This window comes from Balaenoptera borealis (assembly GCF_965194805.1).
Source record: "Balaenoptera borealis genome assembly, chromosome: 11".
Lineage (NCBI taxonomy): Eukaryota > Metazoa > Chordata > Mammalia > Artiodactyla > Balaenopteridae > Balaenoptera > Balaenoptera borealis.
In genome coordinates, this window is record NC_138868.1 from 32,227,762 (window position 1) to 32,252,542 (window position 24,781).

Sequence of the window (24,781 nt, forward strand, 5' to 3'; positions counted from 1 at the left end):
ACACAAAAATAAACTCAAAATGTATTAAAAACCTAAATGTAAGGCTGGACACTATAAAACTCTTAGAAGAAAACAGGCAGAACACCCTTTGACATAAATTGCAGCAATATCTTTTTTTGATCTGTTTCCTAGACTAATGGAAATAAAAACAAAAATAAACAAATGGGACCTAAGTAAACTCAAAAGCATTTGCACAGCAAAGGAACCCATAAATAAAACGAAAAGACAACCCACAGAATGGGAGAAAATATTTGCAAACAATGTGACTGACAAGGGATTAGTCTCCAAAATTTACAAACAGCTTGTGCAGCTCAATATCCAAAAAATGAACAACCCAAGCAAAAAATCGGCAGAAGACCTAAATAGACATTTCTACAGAAAAGATATACAGATGGCCAAGAGGCATATGAAAAGATGCTCATCATTGCTAAGTATTAGAGAAATGCAAGTCAAAACTACGAGATATCACCTCACACCAGTCAGAATGGCCATCATCAAAAAATCTACAAATAATATAAATGTTGGATAGGGTGTGGTGAAACGGGAAACCTCCAACACTGTTGGTGGGAATGCAAATTGGTAGAGCCAGTATGGAGAACTGTATGGAGGTTCCTTAAAACAATAAAAATAGAGTTACCATATGATCCAGCAATCCCACTCCTGGGCATATATCCAGAGAAAAACATGGTTCAAAGGATACATGCACAAAAGAATAGATACATGTATATGTTTAACTGAATCACTTAATTACTTTGCTGTACACCTGAAACTATCAATAACATTGTTAATCAACTGTACTCCAATACAAAATAAAAATTTAAAAACAAAAAATATTAAAACCTAGACATTAACAGTTTGGCAAACTCTTTTCTTTCAACATTTTGTTCTTCTTTTCATAGAGTTTTGTACTTTATATAGACTCATTCCTTCTTTAATTTTTAAAATTGTAAAAATAGTTATGCCCTTTGAAAAATATTTAAATTTACAGAGACATGTAGAGTAAAAAAGGAATATATTTTAAAATAGTACTATACATATGCATTTCTTTTACATTTGGGAGATAACTGCTATACATTTTAAAAAGCCACGTGTTATACACTTTTCTACTAAAACATAAACGATCATATCTCTTCCAGCATATTATACCACATAGCTAATACTATTAAAGCACATACCTCCTTTTCTAACATCAAGCCTTCTGCTCTGAGGTTCTTTTCAAATGTGTTTCTTTTGTCATATTGTATATTTGACTTTCTATAAACCAGGATGTAATCAATCCGCTTTTTACCATCTTTGAATAGAAGTCCACTGGATGCTATGTAATTCATGTCATTCTGCAAATAAAGCAAGGGTTGTTAATAGCGTGGGTTAGATAAGCACACACATTTTGCTTTCAGTCACTTCCGTTTGAATATTGGCAATCCAATATAAAAATGTGTTTTTTACATTCCAATTGTGAGATAAGAAAAGATCATTTTAAAAGTTTGCAATCTACAGTAGGAGACAAGCTAGCAAGTGACGTTCTAGGATTTGAAATTAGGCAGTCTGACACCAGAACATGGATTCTCTGATGTTAGCATCAAAATGCGTATGTTTTATTCAATAAGACCCTATAAAAATAATCGCCAACATACATTGAATATTTGCTCAAAATCAGGCCCAGACATAAATGTTTTACATATTTTAGTATTCAAACTTTCATTTTGAAGATAAAGACGACAAGGTTTAAACAACATAAGCATTGAGAACCAAAATTAACAAAATTTCCTACATGAAATAATACTCATATAAGACATTATTTTCCTAAACCTATGTTCAACAATACCAAACCAAACAATTCCTGGGCTGCTTGTTCCAAGAAATACTTGCTCCCAGAATATAAGACTGTGATCCAACTAAAACAGCCTACTTATTAAGACTAATTGCATGCTTATTAAGACTTCTTTAAGGTCCTCCCTTTGCTCTGTCCACCTACCCCAGCTGTTTTTCACAGACTCCGACCAATTTTCAACCAACTTCCTCCCTTGCAAGATTTACCTTAAAATCCCCCAGTCCAGGTCCTAGAACCCTCTGAAAACTCTTCCCTAACTTCATCTTTTTAAAACACTACTAAGACTACCCAGATGGTATCCTTACTTGCTGTAACTTTAATAAAATTAGTTTTTATGATCAACTGATTTTCACGATGGTCTTTTTCGGGGGGCTGGCACTTTGCCAGCATTACTTGAATTCAAGTTTGACTCCCGGTCCATGTTCTTAACTATTATATACATTATCCTTCTTTCTCCACATTTTCCATCAAGCTTTTTAAATATCTGTACCAACTCTCTATTCCATTTTTCCCCTTACAGGCATTCTTGAGATTCAAAAATGTCTTAACATTTGGAGAGCTATCTGATAATTTCAGACAAAGGCATCTCCAACTTCTTTGGAGGAGCCTACTTGGGACATACATGCAGCTTGAGGTCAAAAAGTGAGGACCAGAGTAACCTGGTGGCCAAGGAGTCATCCAGGTGAAGCAACAAAAAAGATATCTGAGTGACTGCCATCCTATAGGGACAGGTTAGGCTGCTCAGGAGCTGTCTTTTTAGAGAGAATAGGTTCATGTGTGTGAATTCGGGGGTATTAGAAACTCCCACGTTCAAGGACAAGAAGGTTTGCATAGCCCTTTCTTCAATGAATGAAAAGATTTTGAGATTCCCAGGATTATTTTATTGGATACTATAAAGTGACTAACAACTCCAGCAGAGTCATCAAGGCCTTGTAGTTGCATAATAATGATGATAATAATAGCTGTCACTAACTGATCACTTACTATAGTGCCAGGCAGTGTGCCAAGTGCTTTATTCTCATAATTCTTTAAGGTAGATATTGATATGAGCACCAAAAGCCAAAGAGGTTAAGTGACATCCCAGATGTCATGGAAACGGCAATAGTGAAACTAGAACTCTCACCTATTTGATGGTGGTCTTGACAACTATATTGAAAAAGACAAGGAAGCATACATAAGTGCAGATTACTAGGTCTGGGGCTTGAGCAGTAATAAAAGGCTAACTGGCCAAAAGGCCATTTACAGGTCCTATAGGATGGAGACACTGAGGATTTATGGCCAGAGAAGACACAATTAATTTCAGACTTTAGAGTGCTTTTGCCTCCACCACTCCAGAGGTTTCTTTGGCCAGCGTCACCAATGACATACTCATTGATGTATCCCATTAATCAATTTTCTATCCTCTTCTTTACCTTTCAGTAGTTTAACCACTCACTCCACCTTGAAATACGTTTTTTTCCTTTGCACTCCCAAGACATCTCATTTATTTGGATTTTTTCCTACTTAAATGGTTCCTTGTTCTCAGCTTTTGATTATTTCTCTCTTCCTCTGATTTGTTAAAGGAACAGTCATTGATTCCCTTGCCTTCTTTATCTGCATTCCCTTCCTTGTGATTTCATTCAGTCTCATGGTTTTAAATAACAATCTATATGCTGACTACATAATTAATATCCATAGGCTTGTGTATCCAACTACCTTCCTGATTTCTTCACTTGGATGTCTAATGGACATCTCAGAGTTGACTGTCCAAAATGGAATTCCTTATTTTATCCAAGCAGATGTTTCCCAAAACCCTCTTTATTCTGATTGGTTGCAAATCTATCCTTTAAATTGCTCAGATCAAAAATGTCGAGTCATCTTTATTTCCTCTCTTTTCACCCATCTAATATTCAGATCATCAGAAAATTCTTCAAAATATATATAGAATCTGACCACTTTCTAACACCTTCATTACTACTCTTTTCTAAGATATATCACGTATTGACTACATTATTATAATAGTCTGACTCATCTCCTAGCCTCTGTCTTTGCTCCTCTAAAGTCTCTTCTCAACATGACAGTTAAGACACTTGAGTGATCCTCCGCATTTTAAATGACATTATATAACTTCTCTCTTCAAGACCCTCCAGCTGCTTTCCATGATATTCCATTCTTGATCCTACTTTTCCTAATCTATTTTCCTTAGCAACTGTTAAATTCCCACATGTTATATAACACTAAATAATTTATTTATTATCTTTTGTTTACTGTCTACCTTATGCTATTGGAATATAAATTTTACAAAGGTGATAAATTTTTACTGTTTTGTTCACAGAGTATGTCAAACATCTAACCCAGGGCCAGACACATAGTAAGCATTAATAGATACTTATGGGAAGAAGGAGGGAAGGAAAGAAGGGAAAGGAAAGAAGGGAATAATCCATAGTTATGTGTATCCAGGTAGGAATAACCTCAAAAATATAAGGCCATTAAAATATCATGTGGTCATTTCTCATCCTCTCCCCTCCAACATTAACACAAATCAAATTATAATCAAATAAGACGAATTATCACAAAACTGTAGCAGAACTGCAATAGCCATGGCTTTTTTATACTATGACCCACTGCCTCCAGGAATCTCTATGGTAATGTAAACAAAGATTGAGCTAAAATAAGATTATATAAAATTTTTCCTCTGCATTTTCTTTTTCTTAAAGTGTATCACCCTCTTAATACCAGTCCAGTATTAAGTATCACCTGAATCTTAAATTAATAATAACATATTTAATCCCAGGTGAAGGTAAAATCCTTCAATGAGAAGACCTAGATATCACATGACTGGTTGGTAGGAAAACTATGAGAAGATAAGATAGTTTTAAAATATTTTATGTGCTTTCCCTATTTTAAGAGTAGCATGGACTGAAAGCAGAACCCTGATAGGTATTGTTATCTGTTACTCTAAGATTAAGCAAAATAAATGTTAAACTCTCCCAGAGAAGCAACTGCCTAACTACTTAAAAAGCAAAAACCAAAAAACCTACATCATTTTATGATAAGTGACCTTAGGTATTATTCACAGGTTTTGTCTCTGTCTGTGTAAACATGTTCACAAACTCTATTAACTAGCATTCTAATTTAGTATCTAATTATTTTATCATTCTAAATTATGAATAATGAGTTTTACCAGTTTATCAGGCAAAAAGAAAAGTAGTTTTCAAAATGGTAATAAAGAAGCGTGGCAAGATTTGGAAATCTCTTCTGAATTACGTATAAAGAACATAATATAGGTTCTACATAATTTTAAGGTTAAGAAAATTACATTTTATTTTAATACATACTTGGCAGCCATTAACCAAGATGTTGATTAACCTACGTTCAAATCTGTTGCCTAAAAGCAGAATTGATGGGAAATTTATTATCTAGACAGCAAAAGAACCACCTCTTTTTTTGATATAATAACGGTTGTTCAAACATGAAATCAAGACTCATCTGGAACAGTGAATTGTTTTCCAGTTACAATGTGGAATGCATTCCATTTTACACCAGGTTTTTCATGTTTATTGTTCCCAGAAGACAGAATAAAACTAGCTTTTCTCAGAGAAGCTGGGATGCAGATTATCCATCAGGTTCCTAATCTTTCAACAGCTTTGAAAACCACTTAATTATTTAAGGCATTGTAAGCACAGAGACTTTCAGAAAAGCTTGTCTTCCTAAAGAATATATTGAGAATACCCAAGTTAAGGCTCAGGTTTGCAAAGATTTTAGACCATTTGCAAAACTGCAATAGAAGTCTGCCTATTTGCATGAGAATGCCTTTTAGGGTATTCTTCAAATAAAATTATGGCAGTAAGTGCTTGTTTGTGAGATGCATATTTTTTCTAGCATATTCTTCTCAATCTAACAAGAACACCTAATGAACACCAAATGTGTGCTAGGTGCTGTGCTAAACTCCAGGGGTAAAAATAAGTAGACACTGAATATTTTCAGAGATTTTAGCATACATATGAAGTGATAGGCCTGCAAATGTTTAGTTACATTGCTGTCTTACATGTGCAGTAATAGAGATCTGAGTTACAGAGTTGAAGAATGTCAGGGTATAGCCAGAGGAAACCTGATTAATGGGTATCAGAAGCCATCAAGGGTCATATTATCTAGGTGAATTTACCACAGTCCTTCCTCAGGCCACTGCAAAATTAGATCTTGTCACTAATCTGCAAGTGATTGCTGATTATCTGTTAACCATATCTTTGAGCTAGTAAAACGCAGTATGACACAGTTAAGGTATTGAGCTCTGGATCAGATAGAGTTGGGTTTTAATTAACTGTGTCCTTAGACATGTAATTTAACTTCATTGCTCAGCCTCAATTCCTGTAGCTTTGAAGTGAAGATAATAATATTATCAACATTGTAAGATTGTTGTTATGACTAAATGAGATAATGCATACAGAGCATTCTCAATGTAATCTGACTCACTTTACAAGACTTAAGAAAAAGTTAGCTATTATCACAAGAAAACAAGGTAAAAAATGTATGCAATGCATTAATTCCTGTTGGAATTTTTCTTGTTTTCTAATGATCCAAATGACACCTTTCACATTTTGGAATGTTATCTTTCTCAGGACAAAGACAGATAGAAACATAGAAAAATAAGCCAAAGGATGTTAGTGTGAATATGGAATTAGAGCAAAGGAAAGCAGATATGCTTTATATATACTTATGAAACATGATTTATTACAAAATAAAAAGTGCAACAAACAGAAGCATAACAATTATTATAAGACAAACACTTTTATAACTACTAACTAAGTCATGAAACACCAGATGCCCCCCTTTTATCCTTTCTCTCAATCATGATGCCCTCTGCACCTCTCTCCCCCAAGGTAATCATAATCCTGTCATTTATGGTACTATTTTCCCACTTTTCTTCAGTTTTATCACCAAAGGATATATCCTTCAACATTATATTTGAGTTCTGTCCTTTTCAAACTTTATGTAAATGCAAATATATAATGAGTAATCTATTGTGTCTGGCTTCTTTCATATAATATTATGGGTGTGAAATCCATCCCTGATTTTCATATATTTGTAGTTTATTTTTTCACTGTTATAATATATTACCCTATGAATACAACAAAACTTATTTATGCTTTCTACTAATGATGGATATTTGGGCTGTTTCTAGTCTTATTTATTACAAATAAAGCTAAAATAGGCATTCATGTGTATATCTTGTAATACAACTGTCCATACATTTCTATCAAGTATGTACCTAAGAGAAAAACTGCTGATTCATAGGGAATGCTTGTTTTCAACTTTAGTAGATAATGCCAAACTACTTTCTAAACCAATTTAAATCTCTACCAGTAGTATTTACCCCTGCTTTATAACTTTTTCCCAGTCTTTTAGAAATAATAATTATTACTATTTTTTTTAGACATCCTGGTCTATTCTTAAAAATTGGACTTATTTTCCATAATATGTGGAAATGAGAAGAAAACACTCTTGTCAGTATGCAAGAGTCTCAGGTGCTACTAGTATCTACTCCTACCCACAACACTACGTTTATCCAAATTTCGGTGTTTGGAATGCAACAAATTATTGCCATGCCCATTTACCAGGTATTTCTGTTTTTGTTTGGATTTAGAGAGAGAGGCACAGATGCGGAAGGGCAGAGGAAGCAGGGCATGACTCTGGCCCATTCAAAAGACTGCACCTGTTGAGAAGCGTAGCAGATGCTTAGTTTCCTAGAGTGTGTGGCCACTGCAACCCCAAATTAAGGATAGACCATGGGCCAGGTTGGCCCAAGTCTCCTCTGTAATTTCGGTGCCATTAGGCTGGTTTCAGTTAATAAGGCAAAGTGTCTGTTCCAGGCTTGTGTTTCTTAATCCTATCCTACAAATCTTCAAATAATGAAAATCTTTTTCATTAGTTTCCAGTGGTGGTGTTTGCTCTCGTGTTTCTGTATCCTTTTTTGGCAGTCTCTAATGGAAAACTAGGAGAGGGCAGTCCAGACACTGTGATTCTGATGCCATGCTTTACTCAGAAGTTCTAGCTTTACACTCCTTAATTAGAGAAACAGCCAAGCAGCCTTTATATGTAACTGTAATTTATTTCAGAGTAAAACCATTCCTCATAATAGCTCTTGTTATTGGCCTTACCTGTTAACAGAGAAAAAAAAAAGGTTTTTTATATTTTTTTCATTTCAGACAAATGAAAAGCAGTTTTGTCAAGAAAAATCACATATTTACAACAACAAAAAACATCCCTATTAAAAAAAAATGAATTAACAGGAAGCACAGCTTACACTATGGTTCAAAAGAAATTCCACACGTAGATGTAAATTCAGTAAGTGCTACTGGATTAATTAAAATTCTGGCTCTTCTATCAGAGAAAGTTTTAATTTTAAAGTGGTACTTATAGAAGAAAAATGTTTTAATTTTCTGAGTTTCCTGGGGGATAAAAAATATATTAATACATACATATACATATATATATATTTTTATTTTTAATGCACCGACCTTAACTTAAAATGTGCCAGAAATGTTACTACTATTCAAACGTTTCTATGCAAATCTTCTCTAATTATGAGTCTGAGGAATCTCAAAAAATCTGACCTCAGTGTTACACAGTGTGGTTTCACTACTGGTCAAAACCTGGCCAGGCTCGTCTTACCTCCTCCTTAACAGAAAGTCAATCCCACCTCTAATCCAGGCAGCCATCAGAAATATACAAACCTCTATTTTGGTAACTCTGGAGTACTCTAATCAGATGGCAGAGTCTCTAACTGATTGCATTCCAGCTCCTATTATTTACAGTCTGGCAGAGATTTAAGAAAATAACAACTAATTAACATTTAAAGAAATAATAATACTAATATAAGCTAAGCAGAAAACAAGTACTCCTCTACACACTCTGCATATATTAACACATTTCATGCTCACAGAAACTGAGAGATAACTACTGTTTTTCCCATATCACAGATGTTAAAATTGAGGCAGACTTTAAAATGGATGGAAAGGTCTTTTCATTCTCTGTATTCTCAACTATTGCTGAGATAGGAAACCAAGGGCACTGGAAAGCATCATACATTTTATATCACTGTTATAATTACCACCATTGATGTTGTCACTTATGGAAATAGAGAATTTTTAATAATTTTAATTAAAGAACTAAAAGAATAATTCATTTGCTGAATTAGCTTTCTAACCTTGTACTATTAGGATTTGAGATATCTATATCTAACGATAGATTGACTCGATAGTCATAACGATAGCTAACATTTATCAAAGCTTTTCTATAAGCCAAGAATTTAGCCAAGCACTTATATATACCAACTAATTTAATCCTTATAAGAACCCAATATGGCAGTTTTATCATTAGCCCAGTTACGTGTATAAGGCAACAGTGTCCAAGGTCAGTGAGTCAGCCAGCTGTAGTGTGGATTAGAATCCAGGCAGGCTGAGATGAAGCGCCGGCTCTTAAGCACTGCATTTTATAATCCCTCTCTGCTCAGCGAGATGCTATTCCTATTTTCATTTTACTTTCTTCACCCCGACTCTTGTTCTGTATTGCGTGTGTATATCTCATAATTATGGCATGCTACTGATTAAAAATCATTATTAACCATGGAATTCAATCAATTTATAACTAATAAGGTATGGTATTAACTTCATTAACCCCCAGAGATAGCTTGTGATATCTTGGCAGCTGTGCCTCCATACTATGATCGGCTTAGTATTTAGCAAGCTGTGTCACACTGACTTTGAAAAAAAATGTTTTAAGATTCACAAGACAGTACATCACTCAAGGAACCCAAAGGGTGCCTTGTCACCCAACCACAGAAGGCTCCCTCTGAGGCCTGGCAGATAACAGTATACATGGAGCTTAGGGCATGGAAGAGAGAGATGTTGCTGACTGTTCTTTCAGAGCCAGAGCTAGGGCAACAAGGTGAGCTGAAAGCAGGATTCAGAAATCAGTCATAAGCTTCTTCTCTAGTGGCAGTCTAAGAGCCACTTGTCCCATTTGGGATTCCCATGGGGAGTCTCTTCATCTCCCTTTCACTTGAGACTTAGTGGATACACAAGATGTGTGGCTCTGTGTAACCCCCAGATTAAGGAATGAGGTTTGGGAGAAGCAGTCAGTGCCTCTTCTTTTTCACTGCTCATGCTTCTTGGGAAAATAGGGAAGGAAACAAGCCACTGCCTTCTACCCTGACCTAGAGGGAGATGCATATGGATTCAGCAGCCTTGCCTGCCCACAGCATAATGTAATTGGTGGGACAAAGCTGTTTGCTCCAAATGGTAGCTTCAATAACAAAGCACCCTAAAAATTCTGGACCTTACTCTAATCTTGACCTGGATCTAATTTTAGAGTCTCACTCTCCCAGGGAGAGGACTTTTAGAGGAAGAGAGTCACTTGGGGAAAAGATAGGACTAAAGATTCCTGTTTTTCTTATTTCTTGATAACTTCACAGGGTTCAGAGTTTCATGGTTTGTTTTTAAATCATACCAATTTTTTCAGCTTTAGAAGTGACTGAGTTGCCAAGTGAAAGAAGCCAGTTTGAAAGGCAACATATTGTATGATTCCAACTATATGACATTCTGGAAAAGGCAAAAAACTATGAGGACAGTAAAAAGATCAGGGGTTGCCAGGGGTTAGGAGGATTTTTAGGGCAGTGAAACGACTCTGAATGATACTATAATGATGGATACATATCATCATAAATTTGTGTTAACTCAGAGATTGTACAACAGCAAGAGTGAACACTAATGTAAACTACAGACTTTGGGTGATTATGATGTGTTAATGTGGGTTCATCAATTGTAACAAATGTACACTCTGGCGGGGATGTTGCTAATGGGTGAGGCTATGTGTGAGTGGGGGCAGAGAGTATACGGGAAATCTCTGACTTTTTGCTCAATTTTTCTGTGAACCTAAAACTGCTTTTAAAAAGAAAATCTTTTTGAAAGTTTTTTTTAAAAGACCGAGTTAAATGTCATATACCTTACAAGCTACTCTATGTCTCTTATTGCCACTTCCCTAGCAATATTAAATTTACATCTTGGGGAAAATAGAAACATCTTCAAGTAAAAAAGTAAAAACTGAAGGACTTTGTTTCTTTTCATTTTGCGGCACGATCCTTTTTCTCTAATAAGACAATGTATTTGCTCAAGAAATATTTACTTTACAATGTTTATATACATGTATATTTATTTATTTATCTACTATGTGCTAAGGATGCTTGTAGGCTCTGAGAATACAGCAATGAACAAGGCAAAATGAGGTATATCCTCCTGTAAGGAAGATATAGTAAAGAAATAAATACATGATATAATCCAGATAGTGCCAAGTACTATGCAAAAATAAGTCTGGTGTTTTGGAGGAACGTCAGTAAAGACCACTTTAATGGACAGGAATAAAGATGTAGGGTTTGCAGTTGGGGCAATAAGATTCAAGTTACAGAGAGCAGTCAAATTAATTTTTCTATAAAAGGAATAGTTCAATAGTTCACATAATTATTGTGAAGGGATGATTAAGTAATAAGGCAATGTGCATAAGTAGGATGATCTCTTGTTCATTTTAACACCCGATCCTTACACATAGGATACAATAAATATGTTAAATGAGAGAATGCATAAATGACAGGAGTAAAAATTACGTAAAATATTATAAACTTACTTATTATTACTACTACTATTACAATTATGTGATGTTATTATTTACTCTACTCAATATTATTACCATTATTCTACTCAATATTATTATTAAGTAGAAATATAGAGGAGAGGGAGAAAGTTCTGAAGAGGGGGCCCTTTGTGTAGCCAGGGAAGTAAATAAGTACAAAAGAAAAGTGATTTTTGAAAATATCGCTTCTTAAACTAAAGAGATTCATGAGATTAGGCCATTATATTTTTGTCAAGCCAAATACTTGGAATTGTGCTGGTAGAGCATCTTGTTGACTAAATTTTTATTGAATTAATTCAATGAATGCTTACGAATTATACAAAATTAATTTACTAAAAACTTCAAATCTGTTTGGTCAGTCAGAAAAGGATATTGTTGATTATATTTCCCTGGCCTGCTGACAAGCACCTGCTGGTATATTTCAGTTTCAATTTGGTCCATTAATGGTATAGCAAAAATTCATTGATGAGGTTGCATTTTAATGTATCAGAATAGCAGATTTTATGGTAAGTGTATGAGTTATCTATTGTTGCATTAAAAACTTAATACAAACTTAGGAGTTAAAAACAATGTAGATATATTATCTTACATATCTGTGGGTCAGGAGTTCAGGCATGGCTCAGTGGGTCTTTGGGTCAGGGCCACCCAAAACTGCAATCAAGGTGTCAGCAAAGCTGTAATCTCATCTTTAGACTTGACTAGGGAGAATCCACTTCTAAGATAACTCAGGTTCTTAGTAGAATTCATTTCCTTGTGGCTAAGGAATGAGTATCTGACTTCTTTCTGGCTGTTAGCTGGGGGTCATTCTCAGCTTCTAGTAGCTTCTTACTGTTCCTTGACATGTGAGCATTCCCAATATGGCAGCTTACTTCATCAAACACACAAGAAAAGTCTCCAGAGTGAGCTGGAGAGCAAGACAGAGTCTTATGTAATGTGACATAATCACAGAAGGAACATATCTCTTTTGCCTTATTCTAGTATTTAGAAGCAAGTACATAGGGGAGAGGATTATACAAGAAAGTAAACACCAAGAGGTAAAGATGATTCAGGCCATCCTAGAGGCTGTCTGTCACAGTAAAGTTTATGAATTAGATAAAAGTTAAAGATCTGGTTTAAAAGATTAAAAGGTTGATTTTTAAAAGTAATCTTATGAAATACTATACAAGGGAAGGAAAGTTTATGGTCTCATTCACCAAACTCCTCAGTGGAACAACTGGGGGATAATATATCAGTTTAGGAAATGTCAGGAGGAAATAAAAAATATAAAAATAAGGAAATGAAAGAATTTAGATTTTACTCATGGTTCTATGCCTGCATAGAATGTCTTCAGACAATTGTGTTTTCCTCTCGGTTGCTCAATTCCTCTACCAAGAATCAAAGAGTGGGTGCAAAACAAGTAAGGGTTCCTATAGCTCTGACATTCATGATGCTCTTCTTTTTTCCAAATATTTCTCCAAGAGGCTGTTTTTTAAAGATCACTCAGGTTTTTCAACTAACTTTGTCTAGGGTTTTTATTTCCCTTCAGAATAATGCTCACATAAATATCTGGCAGCTGAATTCACTCACTGAAGTGAGCCAAAGGTCTTTTCAGGGAAAATTGTATATGACAATTGAGCTCTGTTTTACTTCTGCCTCAGTAAGCACCTTTAACATCATGAAGGAGAAAACAGGAGACAAAGACTGCTCTTATTCCAAAATAAAAAGCAGTATCTTATCAGTGTTATCAAATTTCACAAATCAGCTGGAATACAAAACACATACTTTGGAATGTAGCACTCTTTTTTGACCACTGAAATAAAGTCTGAAGGGGAAAATGCAGAGATGTAAAAGTCTCCTAGGAAAATCTAGCACCAATTTACAGAAACAGGGCATAAAAATAGAAAAGCAGGGCTGTGATTCCAGCAACATGGCAAACAACATAATTTCAAAACCCTCATGCAATAAAAAACCTAGAAATGATAGATAAAATAAAACATACATCTTTTGAAATTCATAGAGGAATTAGCAGGAAAGCATGTAAAACTCTAGCTTCCAGGTAGAAAAAAAAGGTAGAAAACCGTAACACACGCTGGCAAGTCTAGAGTGTGGCTACTCTGGGTAAGATCTAGAAATTAATAACAAAAATAACAACAATAGTGGGAAAAAAATTATACATTAAAAAATAAAACACCTAAATAACTAATAAACTAAAAAAATAAAATTCTATGAAAGCTAGAAAATATTGAAAGTGAAAATATGGTCTATTTAATAAGTGATGCTGATTCAGATGAATTGGCTATCCATATGAAAAAGATTAATTTGACTCCGACTTTAGGCTTGATAGACTTTTTAGAACTGATATTCTAGTCAATTCAATTGATATTCCAGTCAAATATCAATTCTAGTCCAGAAATAACCCATAAATTTATGGTCAATTGACTTTCAACAACAGTTCCAAGGCAATTCAATGGGGAATACGAATGGTCTTTTCAAAAAATGGTACTAGGGCAACTGTATATCCATGTGCAAAAGAAGTTGGACCCCTATCTTAAACCATACACAAAAATTAACTCAAAATGGAACACAGACCTAAATGTAATGAGAAAACTATAAAATTATTAGACTAAAAACATATGAGTAAATGTTTGGGACCTTGGGTTTATAGGTTATGATTTCTTAGATACAACACCAAGAGCACAAGTGACAATTAAACAAACAAAATATAAATAGGACTATATCAAAATTAAACACTTTTGTGCTGCAAAATAATTCCATCAAGAAAGTGAAAGGCAAACCACAGAATGAAAAAAATATTTGAAAAACCATATATCTGATAGGGTACTTGTATTCATAGAATATAAATAACTCAACAATTAAAAACACAAATAACCCACTTAAAAATGGGTAAAAGTTTTGAACAGAGATTTGTTCAAGAAGATACACAAATGGCCATATAAACATTCAAGGATTTTCAGCATAATGAAAGTTACAGAGAAATGCAAATAAAAACCATAGTGAGATACCATTTTTTACCCATTATGATGGCTATCATCAGAAAGACAAAAATTATACCAGTATTGGCAAGGATATGGAGAAACTGGAACCCTTTTACATTGCTGGTGGGGATGTAAAATAGTGGAGAAGCTTTGGAAAACAGTTTGACAATTACTCCTAATGTTAAACATAGAGTTACCAAATCATCAATTTCATTCCTAGGTATATACCCAGGGAAATGAAAACACACATCCATACAAAACCTTGTATAGAAACATTCAGAGCAGTATTATTCAAAATAGTAAAAAAGAAGAAACAATGCAGTGTCTACTGGACGAATACATAAATAAAATGTGGTATTACCCATATAATGAAATATTATCCAGCATTAAAAAGGAATTAAATATTGACACACGCTACAACATAGATCAACCTTGAAAAGTGAAAGAAGCTAGTACAAAAGACCATATATTATATGATTCTATTAATATGAAATTCAATAGTAGGCAAATATATACAGAGTATCAATTAATCATTTCCTAGGATTGGAGGAGTGGGAGAATGGAGAGTAACTGCTAACAGGTACAGGTTTTTTGGGGGGGAGACAAAATATTTTAAAATACTATTATGGTGATGATTACACAACCCCTATGAATATACTAAAAACAGTAAACTGTACACTTTAAATGGGCCATGAATTGTATGGTATGTGAATTTTATCTCAGTAAAGCACTAAAAATCAGTTACAGATGGATTATTCACTGTGAACTACATAAGAATATAGCTTTTAGAAGCTAACATAGGAACTCAGAGTAGGCGAATATTTCTAAAACAGGACGGAAAAAGAAAAAGATGGATACATTTGCCTACATTACATGTAAAAGCATCTGTTCATCACAGGCAGACTCAGTATTGTAAAAATATCCATTATCTCACATTCATCTATAAAGTTGATATCATTCAAATGAAGATCTCAACAGAGTTTTGTGTGTATGTACATAACTTAACAAGCTAATCCTCATATGGAAGATCAAAGCGTCTTTGATAGGAAAAGATAGTGAGGAATTGTTAAGTTCAGGACAGCAGAAATTAGAAGTGGAGAGGTAAATTGCATACCTGAGCACTTAAGTTGCTTTTGCCCTCAAGGACATTTGCAGATCTCACAAGTGTGGGCTTCCATATTAGCACTGTTCTGTGTGCTGGGTGCCAGGGATACAATGGTGAATGGGCCAGACAGCCCAATCTGCCGAGATATTTTTAGGACACCTTAGTAGTAAGTGTACTTAAAATATTAAGATACTCCCTTCTTTTGGCTCTGAATTCACAGAAGATGAAGGGCAGGGAGATGCTAAAAAGAATGGGAAGCTCAACACAAAGAGATCAAATCATGCAAGGCCGGAATGAATTCATGCGCAGTTTTGCAAATGCAAAAGTAAAAATGTCAAGTCAAAAGATAGAAATGGGAAAATATTATCTCTGAAAGAGGGGACTAGCCCAGAACATTACCCTGGTCAAAGGCTACTGTTTCACTTGAATATTTAACTGGAAATAGCAGACCTTCAGATCAGAGTATCAAAGTTTCCGGCACTGAATAACTTAGTATCATCCTCATTGTCCTTGACCATATGTGGAAATTAGGACAATTCACATAATGCTCCAAAGCAAACTATTCTAAACTACTAGATGTTTATTTGTCATCAATCATATATATACTCTAAGAAGGCAGAGAATAAAGCCTTCCACAACCTTTACAGCAAGATGGATTTGTTCTGATGAGAAATGTGTTGACTCTCTTGCAGAAAAGAGGAGTCCTAGGTTGTGTTCCTTACATTTGAAGAAAATTATTTTTCATGATCCAGCACTCCTATGTCCCTCTTGCCTTCTCCCTAAAAGCTCAATAAGACAAGACTCTCTTGAGACACAGTAAGAGGAAGAAGAATTATCAAGCAAATATTTTTGCTAATATAATAAAGCACATGATCTTTTCACACTGGCTGCAAATAATCTACTTAGAGTAAAAATGAATTGGGTCATGTTGGAAACTCTGGAAAGTTAACATTGATAATATACCATAGAATATGAATGCCTATTTTACCACGAGTTTAGTTCTTTCCAGTACCAGAGTTACTCTTGCTATTAAGATTTAGATATTTATAAACAGATAGAAAGATGAACTCTCTGAGGCACCCATGGGTGTCATTTAAGATTATGGCCCTGGTTCTTTGTACTTGTATAGATTTCTCCAGCGTTGGTCGTTTAGTTCCCTAAACTGTAGAAGGATAGGTCAAGACAAGACTAGTGGCTTTTAACTCTTCTTTGGTAATAGACAATATCTGGAGAAAAAAGGAAGGCATGTACTTACATATTCATATAATTATACATATATTTTCAGAGAGTTCATGGATCCCCTGGAACTCATGTGGAAGCCTCCGTAGAGCTCCCTGGACACCAGGCTGAGAACTTCTGCATCAGGCAGTCTCAGAATCCTCCCAGTTCTAGGAACACCTGCCTCTGTAAACTAAACTCCCCTTGGCAAGCCTTGGCAGAAAGAAGCTCCATCTCTTACAGCAAATCCTCCAAGCACTTTGGAAGCTCACAGTTAAACTAAAAGTGTGGCCATTTGAGTTTATAAAAGAAGTGTGTGCTAGTGAAGGTACCCAACATTTCTTTTCCCCTCTTAATCTTTCCTTTTTGGACACTGTGAAAAACCTACACAAAACAATGCCTCATGTTTGAAACCGCGGTAAGTGGAGACATTTTGTATTTCTTTAATTTTGTGAAGACAACATGATTTGTAGTTGGGGTACCAGAGATGAGGACTCACTTCTACTTCTTATCTTGTGTTACTGTGCACAAATAAATTTCAGCATCTTTATTTATAAAATGGTAATAATAAGGCCTGTTTATTTCCCTGAAAAATTGTGAAGATGGTGGTTGATGTGTATAAAATAACTAGCGGGAGTGCCAGACTTCTTAGGTGCTAGATAAATGACAACTGTCATCTGGGAAGTGATTAGACAAGATACAATATGGCATTGTTTCTCAAACTTTACTCATACATCTATATTTTTTGCCACAGCTACAGACCACCTATTAAATATTTTTTCTTTAGATTTCACTCTTTCTAAAAAAATAGCCTTTGCCAAAATAATGTTAACCTAAAAATAACAAGTTTGGTGTGCTAGTTATGTTTTTTTTTCTAACACATATTAAAATGATGTCATATCTGTTAACTTTTTTGAAGTTGTTTCTGTGCAGCTTAAAAATTATTTTGAAAACTATGATTAGGAAAGCATGCAGCTATAGCAAGCCACTAAACCTTAGCTTAAACCTAATCTGGGTTTATTATTTCCCTTGGCAAAGAGCAAGACTGGAGACAAGGTGGTTGGAGTTTTGATGGTGGGAAATGCCTTGAGGAGTCCAGGTGGCAGTACCGTGGGCATCTGACGTTCAGCCAGTGAATTACAGTCCCTGAGGGCTTCGAGCAAGGAGAAGAAGGAAAGGAGGTCAGGACAGAAGATGCATGAATTTTAAAGACTGATGTTACTGATCTCAGGTCCAGAGCTGGACAAGCTCCTGTCATTTTTAGCAGGTTAAAGCTGCATCTCTATTTAAAGGGGGCAGTATTCTAAAGCTAACAAAAAGTAACAGATAATTTATCATTTAAAAAAAGTAAAAATTAAAACACAAGGCAGGAATGGTCAGGACATTAGCTTGGAAGGCAGAAAAATGGCTCTCAACTGCTGATGTACTGATGCAAATCTTTAATAACACACCCCTTTTTAGAAGCTACACACAAAGTTGTAATTCTGTGAAGAATTTGGAAGGTCATTAAGGCACTGCTTATCTTTTAGCCAATATTGCCTAGAACTGCCCACAGCAGTCCTTTCTAGCATGCTTCTCTATGGACAATAAGAAATATGTCAAAAAACAGATGGAAACAAATCACATCTTATGAAAGCCAGATTATTAATACTCAGAGGTGCAACTTTCATTAACCTAACACACACACACACACACCCCTAATGTTCTTAGCAACTACTTTGAGCTACATGCTGAAGAAACAAAGAGGCATCTATTATTCAACAAATATTTCTTTACTGCCTACTCAGTTCCAGACACTTTTTCCAGTCATTGGGGATAGAGCGGTGAACAGCAATCAGGAGAATAAAATGAGTACTAAAGTGAAGTCCTGTATACTCCAGTCTGCATAAGAAAATGTTTATTAAGCAACCATTATGTGCTGACAAGTGTGCCTTTTTCTTTACCTTAGTTTTTTCTTTCCACCCTATGGGAGCTAGTGCAGCCTAGAATTACAGGCTTATTCTTTGGAAGTAGACAGACCTGAATTTGAATTCTGGCCCTGCCTCTCAGCTAGCTACGTGGACTTGGGCACATTAATCTCTAATGAGTGGATTTATCTAAAAGTGAGTAGTGGGAAGTTGATACAGTGGACTTATTGCTGTAATTATTAAATATTGATAATTTGAATGGAGGACAAGATGATGAATACATGCACATAAGAGTATTTTAATAAAATAAGTGGTAGGTATTAAATGACAAATGACTGTCTGAAAAATAATAAGCATTTAAAATCATATGTTTAAACAGACAACTGCTACCCCAGAATTTAAATATAGGAAGCTGCAGCAGTAGTTGGCACTGACCAAAGGTAGCTTAACTGAAAAGATAGGTTTTACTAATCAGACAACATATAAGAAAAAATAGATCAGATAGTGTCATAACCATTTAGGCAAAAGCATCTATGAATACTCTAGAAGTGCAACGGCAGCGCTGAGGTAGAGCAAAAGATACACACATCTCAGCTCCCTAACTCATTAATAAAACACTAGTGCTTAACCTCATTCCAATGCGTTGAGAGAACCCAGTTTTATCAAACACCATTTTAATTCTAGATAACTAAGTTTTTTGTATGCCATGGTGCATGGTCCAAAGTCTACAGTCCACATTCAATACATTTTTGCTTATCCATGTTGGAATGAGAAACTCTAGAAAACAGAGGAGCCCTTGTCTTTTTAATGGCTGATTTAAACATGACATTCTCTGATTTTAACTTTAAAAGGTATTTAGAGGAGATGTTAAACTGCACTTATGAACAAATTAAGCATCCTTAGCACAAGTTATCATTTAATAAATAATTTACAGGTAATTAAATGTTTTGGTTTTGAGTTTTTATAATTTTGTTTGGTTTTAAGAAAACTTCAGAAAATTGTAAATAATAGGATTTCTCTAAATCTAACGCTGTTTGGAAGAAGACGAAAGTGGCAGTGGAGGTGGGGGCTATGGAAAGAGTCAGTTAAAATTCATCTGTTTCCCCTCTGGGTGTGGAGAAGTTATAGACGAACTGTGTCAGAAATCAGGATTTCTTATTGTTATCCTTTCATAATCAAAAGTAAAAATAAACTGGTGAAAAATAAACAGGGAAACACTGTTACTTCTGTTCTTCTGAGACTTCTTTTTTTTTTTTTTTTTTTTTTAGAAATTTCATGTAATGTCTGAAACATTTATATTAACATATTTCCATACATATTTCCATACAAATACTCTTCTGAGACTTCTTACAGTATCTTGGTAATGAAGAGATACACTCTGATACACAGCCTCCATTTTCTGCATACCCTTCTCTACACTGAGATCTTTCCCTCATTCAGAGCCAGCTTGTACCTGCCAACAAGAGCCAATTTTTAAATTTTGGGAAATTTTATGAACTAGCTGACCTCACTTTGACAGCTTGAATAGGCGAGGGTGGGGGGGGCGGGTTTGTTGTTTTTGCACCATGGAAATCAGCAAAAAAAATGTTTGAGCCCTTTACCACCACTGCTTATACTGTCAGTTGCAGTAAGACAGAGACTACATCTTTGTTGTTTACAATGTCTGTGTGGTGCTTAGTCTAGTGCCTGCTATATGGTGGGTGTATCTGAGCTGGACAGATCAGATAGGAGACTTAGAAAATCCATGCGATGAATCATTCTCAGAACTTATATCTGACCTTTAAAATCATAACCCAGGGACACAAAAATCCCCAATTGTGTAGTAACTCTGCTCCACCATTTCCATAATTCCCTTATGATAAAAAGGAGATGCTGAGGAATGGATTATATATATGGAGGAAGGCAGAATAAATCATGATTTTTATAAAGTTTCTCTTACTTCAAGGCAGAACACCTCCTGACTGGGGGGATGGAGTTGCTCACAGCAAATAAGTTTAAATAGGATAAGTAACCTGATTTTCGTGTAAGGTTTTGAACAGCTATAGTTTTGATGTTTTTTAACCTCTTGCTATTAGGAACAACCATGGTGAAGGAATAAAGAATGCAATGGTGTTTGGGCTAAAGAATTGTGGTGACTGAATTTCTGGAGACTTTGAAAGCCAAACAGTTGTGAGTCATGAAAGAGTCCCTGTGAATCAGGTCGGCATCTGCAGGGCAGTGGCAACCGCATTAAGTAATGATGAACAAGAAGCACACAGCATTAGAGATAATTCTTAATAATAGTATTCAACAAATGGTTAGATTATGCTATTTTTTCCACTAAAAGCCTCCCCTCCTGTCTGCCTGTTTTGACCCAGTACCAATTTAAGACCCTATCAAACAAAGATGACAGATTCCAAGGTCCCAGGTTCCACAAGAGTAGTAGTTTCTTTAACCTTTGTCCCTGCTCCAGGATCCCTTTCTTTTTACAGATGGCTGTTTTTTATTCATTAATGGAAAACATTTTACTTCAGTGTCAAAAATGCCAGTAGCATCTGCTAAACTCTAAGATCTCAGGTCAGGATGAGAAATCCTTTGAAGGCAGTATCTTGCATATCTCCTTGTTACCAAAGGAAGAATTGCTTACCGAAGAAAGACTAAGGAAAATTTGCACCTATAAACACATAAGCATTTTGAGCACTTTGGCAAGTCTCTATAGTTTTCGAAAATATTGCTTTCCAAAGCAGTGATACCACAAAGAAAAATAGTTATAGATAATATCAGTCCAGAGACCTCTATTTAGGAATTCTAAAAGCATTCTCTTCTAACCCTTTGTGATTTTTTAACTAAATATGTTTCCTAAACAATATTTGCTTTATTGACGTACACATGTTTATTTTTTAAAAGGCAAAGTTAAATGTTTTAGACAATACAATGGAATAAATACAAATGGAACTCAATTATATACATACGTGAACTTTACTTATATATGAAAATATCTGAAGTCAGATAATTTCTAAGTAGGAAGGTTTTTTTACATACATACAAAAAACTTATTTGTTAAGTGGGAAAATAAAAGGTAAAAGACCAGATTCATAAGTATTCTATAAAATCGATCCCAAGTCACAAGCATAATCCCCATGAAGCTCCTGTGATTTGAGCAGTACTCATCAGGGAGAGAGAATTGAACACATTTAAATTGGTAGTGGGGGCTGCTGATCTTTTTATATATTGCTTAGGTTTTGTTTGCCTTTTGAAAGTTTTTCAGAGCAACAGAAGATTCATATTTTCCAACCTAGACATCACCAAGCCCTTTCAAAGACTTGTCACCACTTGTTTAGTGATGTAGGGAGAGACTGGCTTGCCAGATGCAACATTCAAGGTCTATTTTCTTAAGTAATAAACATATAACACACAGCATTTACGAACTTCCTCTCGTCCTCTTCTTCACTTCTCTCCCTCTGCCACAAAATCCCATTTGTGGAGGCAATTAGTAAACAAAGTAGAATTTGCCACCTATAGTGTAGAATGAAATGAGAGGCTGTACATCACACTGTGCATTAGACAAATCTCTTCTTCCAGATCATTTTTTTCTTAGTTTCTCTTTTATTTCTCCTACAGTCCTACAACCTCTAAGCACCTGCCTCCTCCTCTTGGATTTTTTCTTTCCTTAATCCCAATCTCCCTCCCTTTCTCAGCCCAGAATTAGGACACCAAAGGAATAAAGCCAGCTTTGCCACTTAACATGACTGTGCACCCTTGGACCAGTTATTTAATCTCTCAGATCTTCAATTTTCCCATCAATAATTATATGAATACTCCGTCTTATTGATAAATTACTATGTGCCAACACAATTCTGTTTTATATGAATACCCATTTGTTGATTCCTTATAAATACCCTATGCAGTAGGTATTATTGACTGTTATTACTCTTCCCCCTTATTTTATAGAGAGGAAATCTGAGGCAAAGAGAATTTAAACAACTTTTCCAACATAGCATGTAAGAGGCAGCACCAAATCCAAATTCATGTGTCCTAAATCCAGGAGCTAAGTTCTTAACTATTATCTTATATTAAAAGATTTATATTTATAAAGTGATAAGAATCATACCTATTTCACATGTTTATTATGTAAAGTCCCATGTACTCCTTAGCACATACTATTTGTTAATTACATATATATATATTTTTTTGGCTGTGCCACGCAGCTTGCAGGATCCCTGACCAGGGATTGAACCCGGGCCTCTTGCAATGGAAGCGTGGAGTCCTAACCACTGGACCACCAGGGAATTCCCATTAATTACTTTTATAATTACTGTTATTATCTTTTTAAATTTTTACTACTTCTATCAAGTATATAAAAGATCAACATCCTGACCTCATAAACAAAAGATCCTCCAATGCCATATCTGTCCTTCAGAACCAAACTGAGGGGTTTATTACATAAATTGAAAGATTCATTCTGTTATTTATGTAATGAGTTACATGTGTTGCCCAGTTAAGTGGCAACATAGCTCCAATTTGTTTGAATGATGTTTTAGTGCCCCCAGGAGCTGCTCAGTTGGCTGACTAATTCACTGTGTGAAAGTGTTTTGCAAATCTGCAGGATGTCACAAAGGGTTGAGTTTATGGGTATGAGGCAATAAAGGCTCCTGAATAAGACTTGTTATATAAATTCATATTGCCTCCATACCTGTAGTCTTTCTACAGTCCCTTTGTCCCATACTCTGTTCTATAGCTAAGTGTGTCTCTTGCCTTGGCCACTGCACATACATAATCTTGTCTAGATTCTACTTTTGTTCATGCTGCTCCTCTAATTGCCCCATCCCTTCCTTTGTTTCCTTTTTTCCAACTCTGCTCTTTTTTCCCCAATAATATGCATGCTTGATACAAAATGAAGACGAAGAGAAGACTTTTTCATGGTACTGGAACAACTAGACATGCAAAACAACAAATGCAAACAAATGCAAAGTATTGCTCAGAGGTGCCTGCTATTACAAGTTCAGAGTTCTCTTTCTCTCATTCTCTCCTCTCTCTCCCCCCAGATATAGATGCAACTATATGTGTGCATGCATATATACTTATATGATATATAATATGCAATACATAATACAGATACACAGGCATGGAATTTTATACATATTGTTATAAAATGTGTTCAGCTCTTTAAGTCCAGAAGTAGAGCTAGTTAGCTTCAAGAACAGCTGGTTCTAGAGAGTCAAATGCAGTTGTCAGGATTCTTACTTTCTCTACTATTATATCTCTTCTCTATCTCTTGTCTTTTAATTCTGTTTTTGTTTGTTTTTCTATTTGTCTCATTCCTTACATTAAAAATAACTTTCTTCCCACAGTTGAGGAGAGATCATCTTTCCCTATAGTTCTTGGAGAACATCCCAGAGTGGAATTCAGCTTTGGGATCTTGTCCGTCACTGTGTCTGTTGCTATAGACAAGAGGGTGGCGGATTCTGATTGGCATTCTTAGGGTAGGGAAAGAGGGTCAGTAGCACCTGAATGTCAAAGGAAGTGATGTTTCGGTAAAACAACAAGAAAAGTCCATTATATATCTTTATATCAATAGACAAAGTTTTATCTAATTTCATTTGAATTAGGCAGAAAACAAAGCCTATTCCAGGTGAGAGTGATGAGGTATTTTCATCCTGTTTTAAAGCAAAGAATACAATGAGATCAAGGATACGTGATACTGGGGTTCCCTAAACTTTTTCCAGCTTTTTAGGGAGGAGCGTCTGAGGCTTTATAGTCTCAGCAGCTCATGTGGATTAGACTTGCTGGGTCAGGGGATCCCAGACCAGGCGTGGGGAATACCACAATTTTATATTCTGATGATTTATTTATTGTTATGCCATAGGCCCACATTTTAGTGGTGCAAGGTGGCCATGTCCTACTGCACTGCTAAATAGCTGAACAGTATTCAGTTTTATCATTCTATCATTTATTTACCTTCTACTGAAGAATATTTTGGCTTAATTTGCTAAACTATTCTTTGCTATGATTCATCATGATTCAATGAATATCCTTGTTCATACATCCCTATTAACCTCTCTAATTGTTTTATTCATATGAATTCCTAGAATTAAAATTACTC

At 35.3% G+C, this 24,781-nt stretch overlaps 1 protein-coding gene across 2 annotated transcripts in view; it reads right to left on the reverse strand.

Annotated features, from left to right (window-relative positions):
* Positions 1-24,781, reverse strand: part of ANO3 (anoctamin 3) — a 427,831-nt gene that overhangs the window by 125,470 nt on the left and 277,580 nt on the right. For both annotated transcript variants that reach the window (XM_082342533.1, XM_082342534.1), the window contains exon 5: positions 1,176-1,334. In XM_082342533.1, the coding sequence (XP_082198659.1) occupies positions 1,176-1,334 (159 nt within the window). The remainder of the gene's footprint in view (positions 1-1,175; positions 1,335-24,781) is intronic.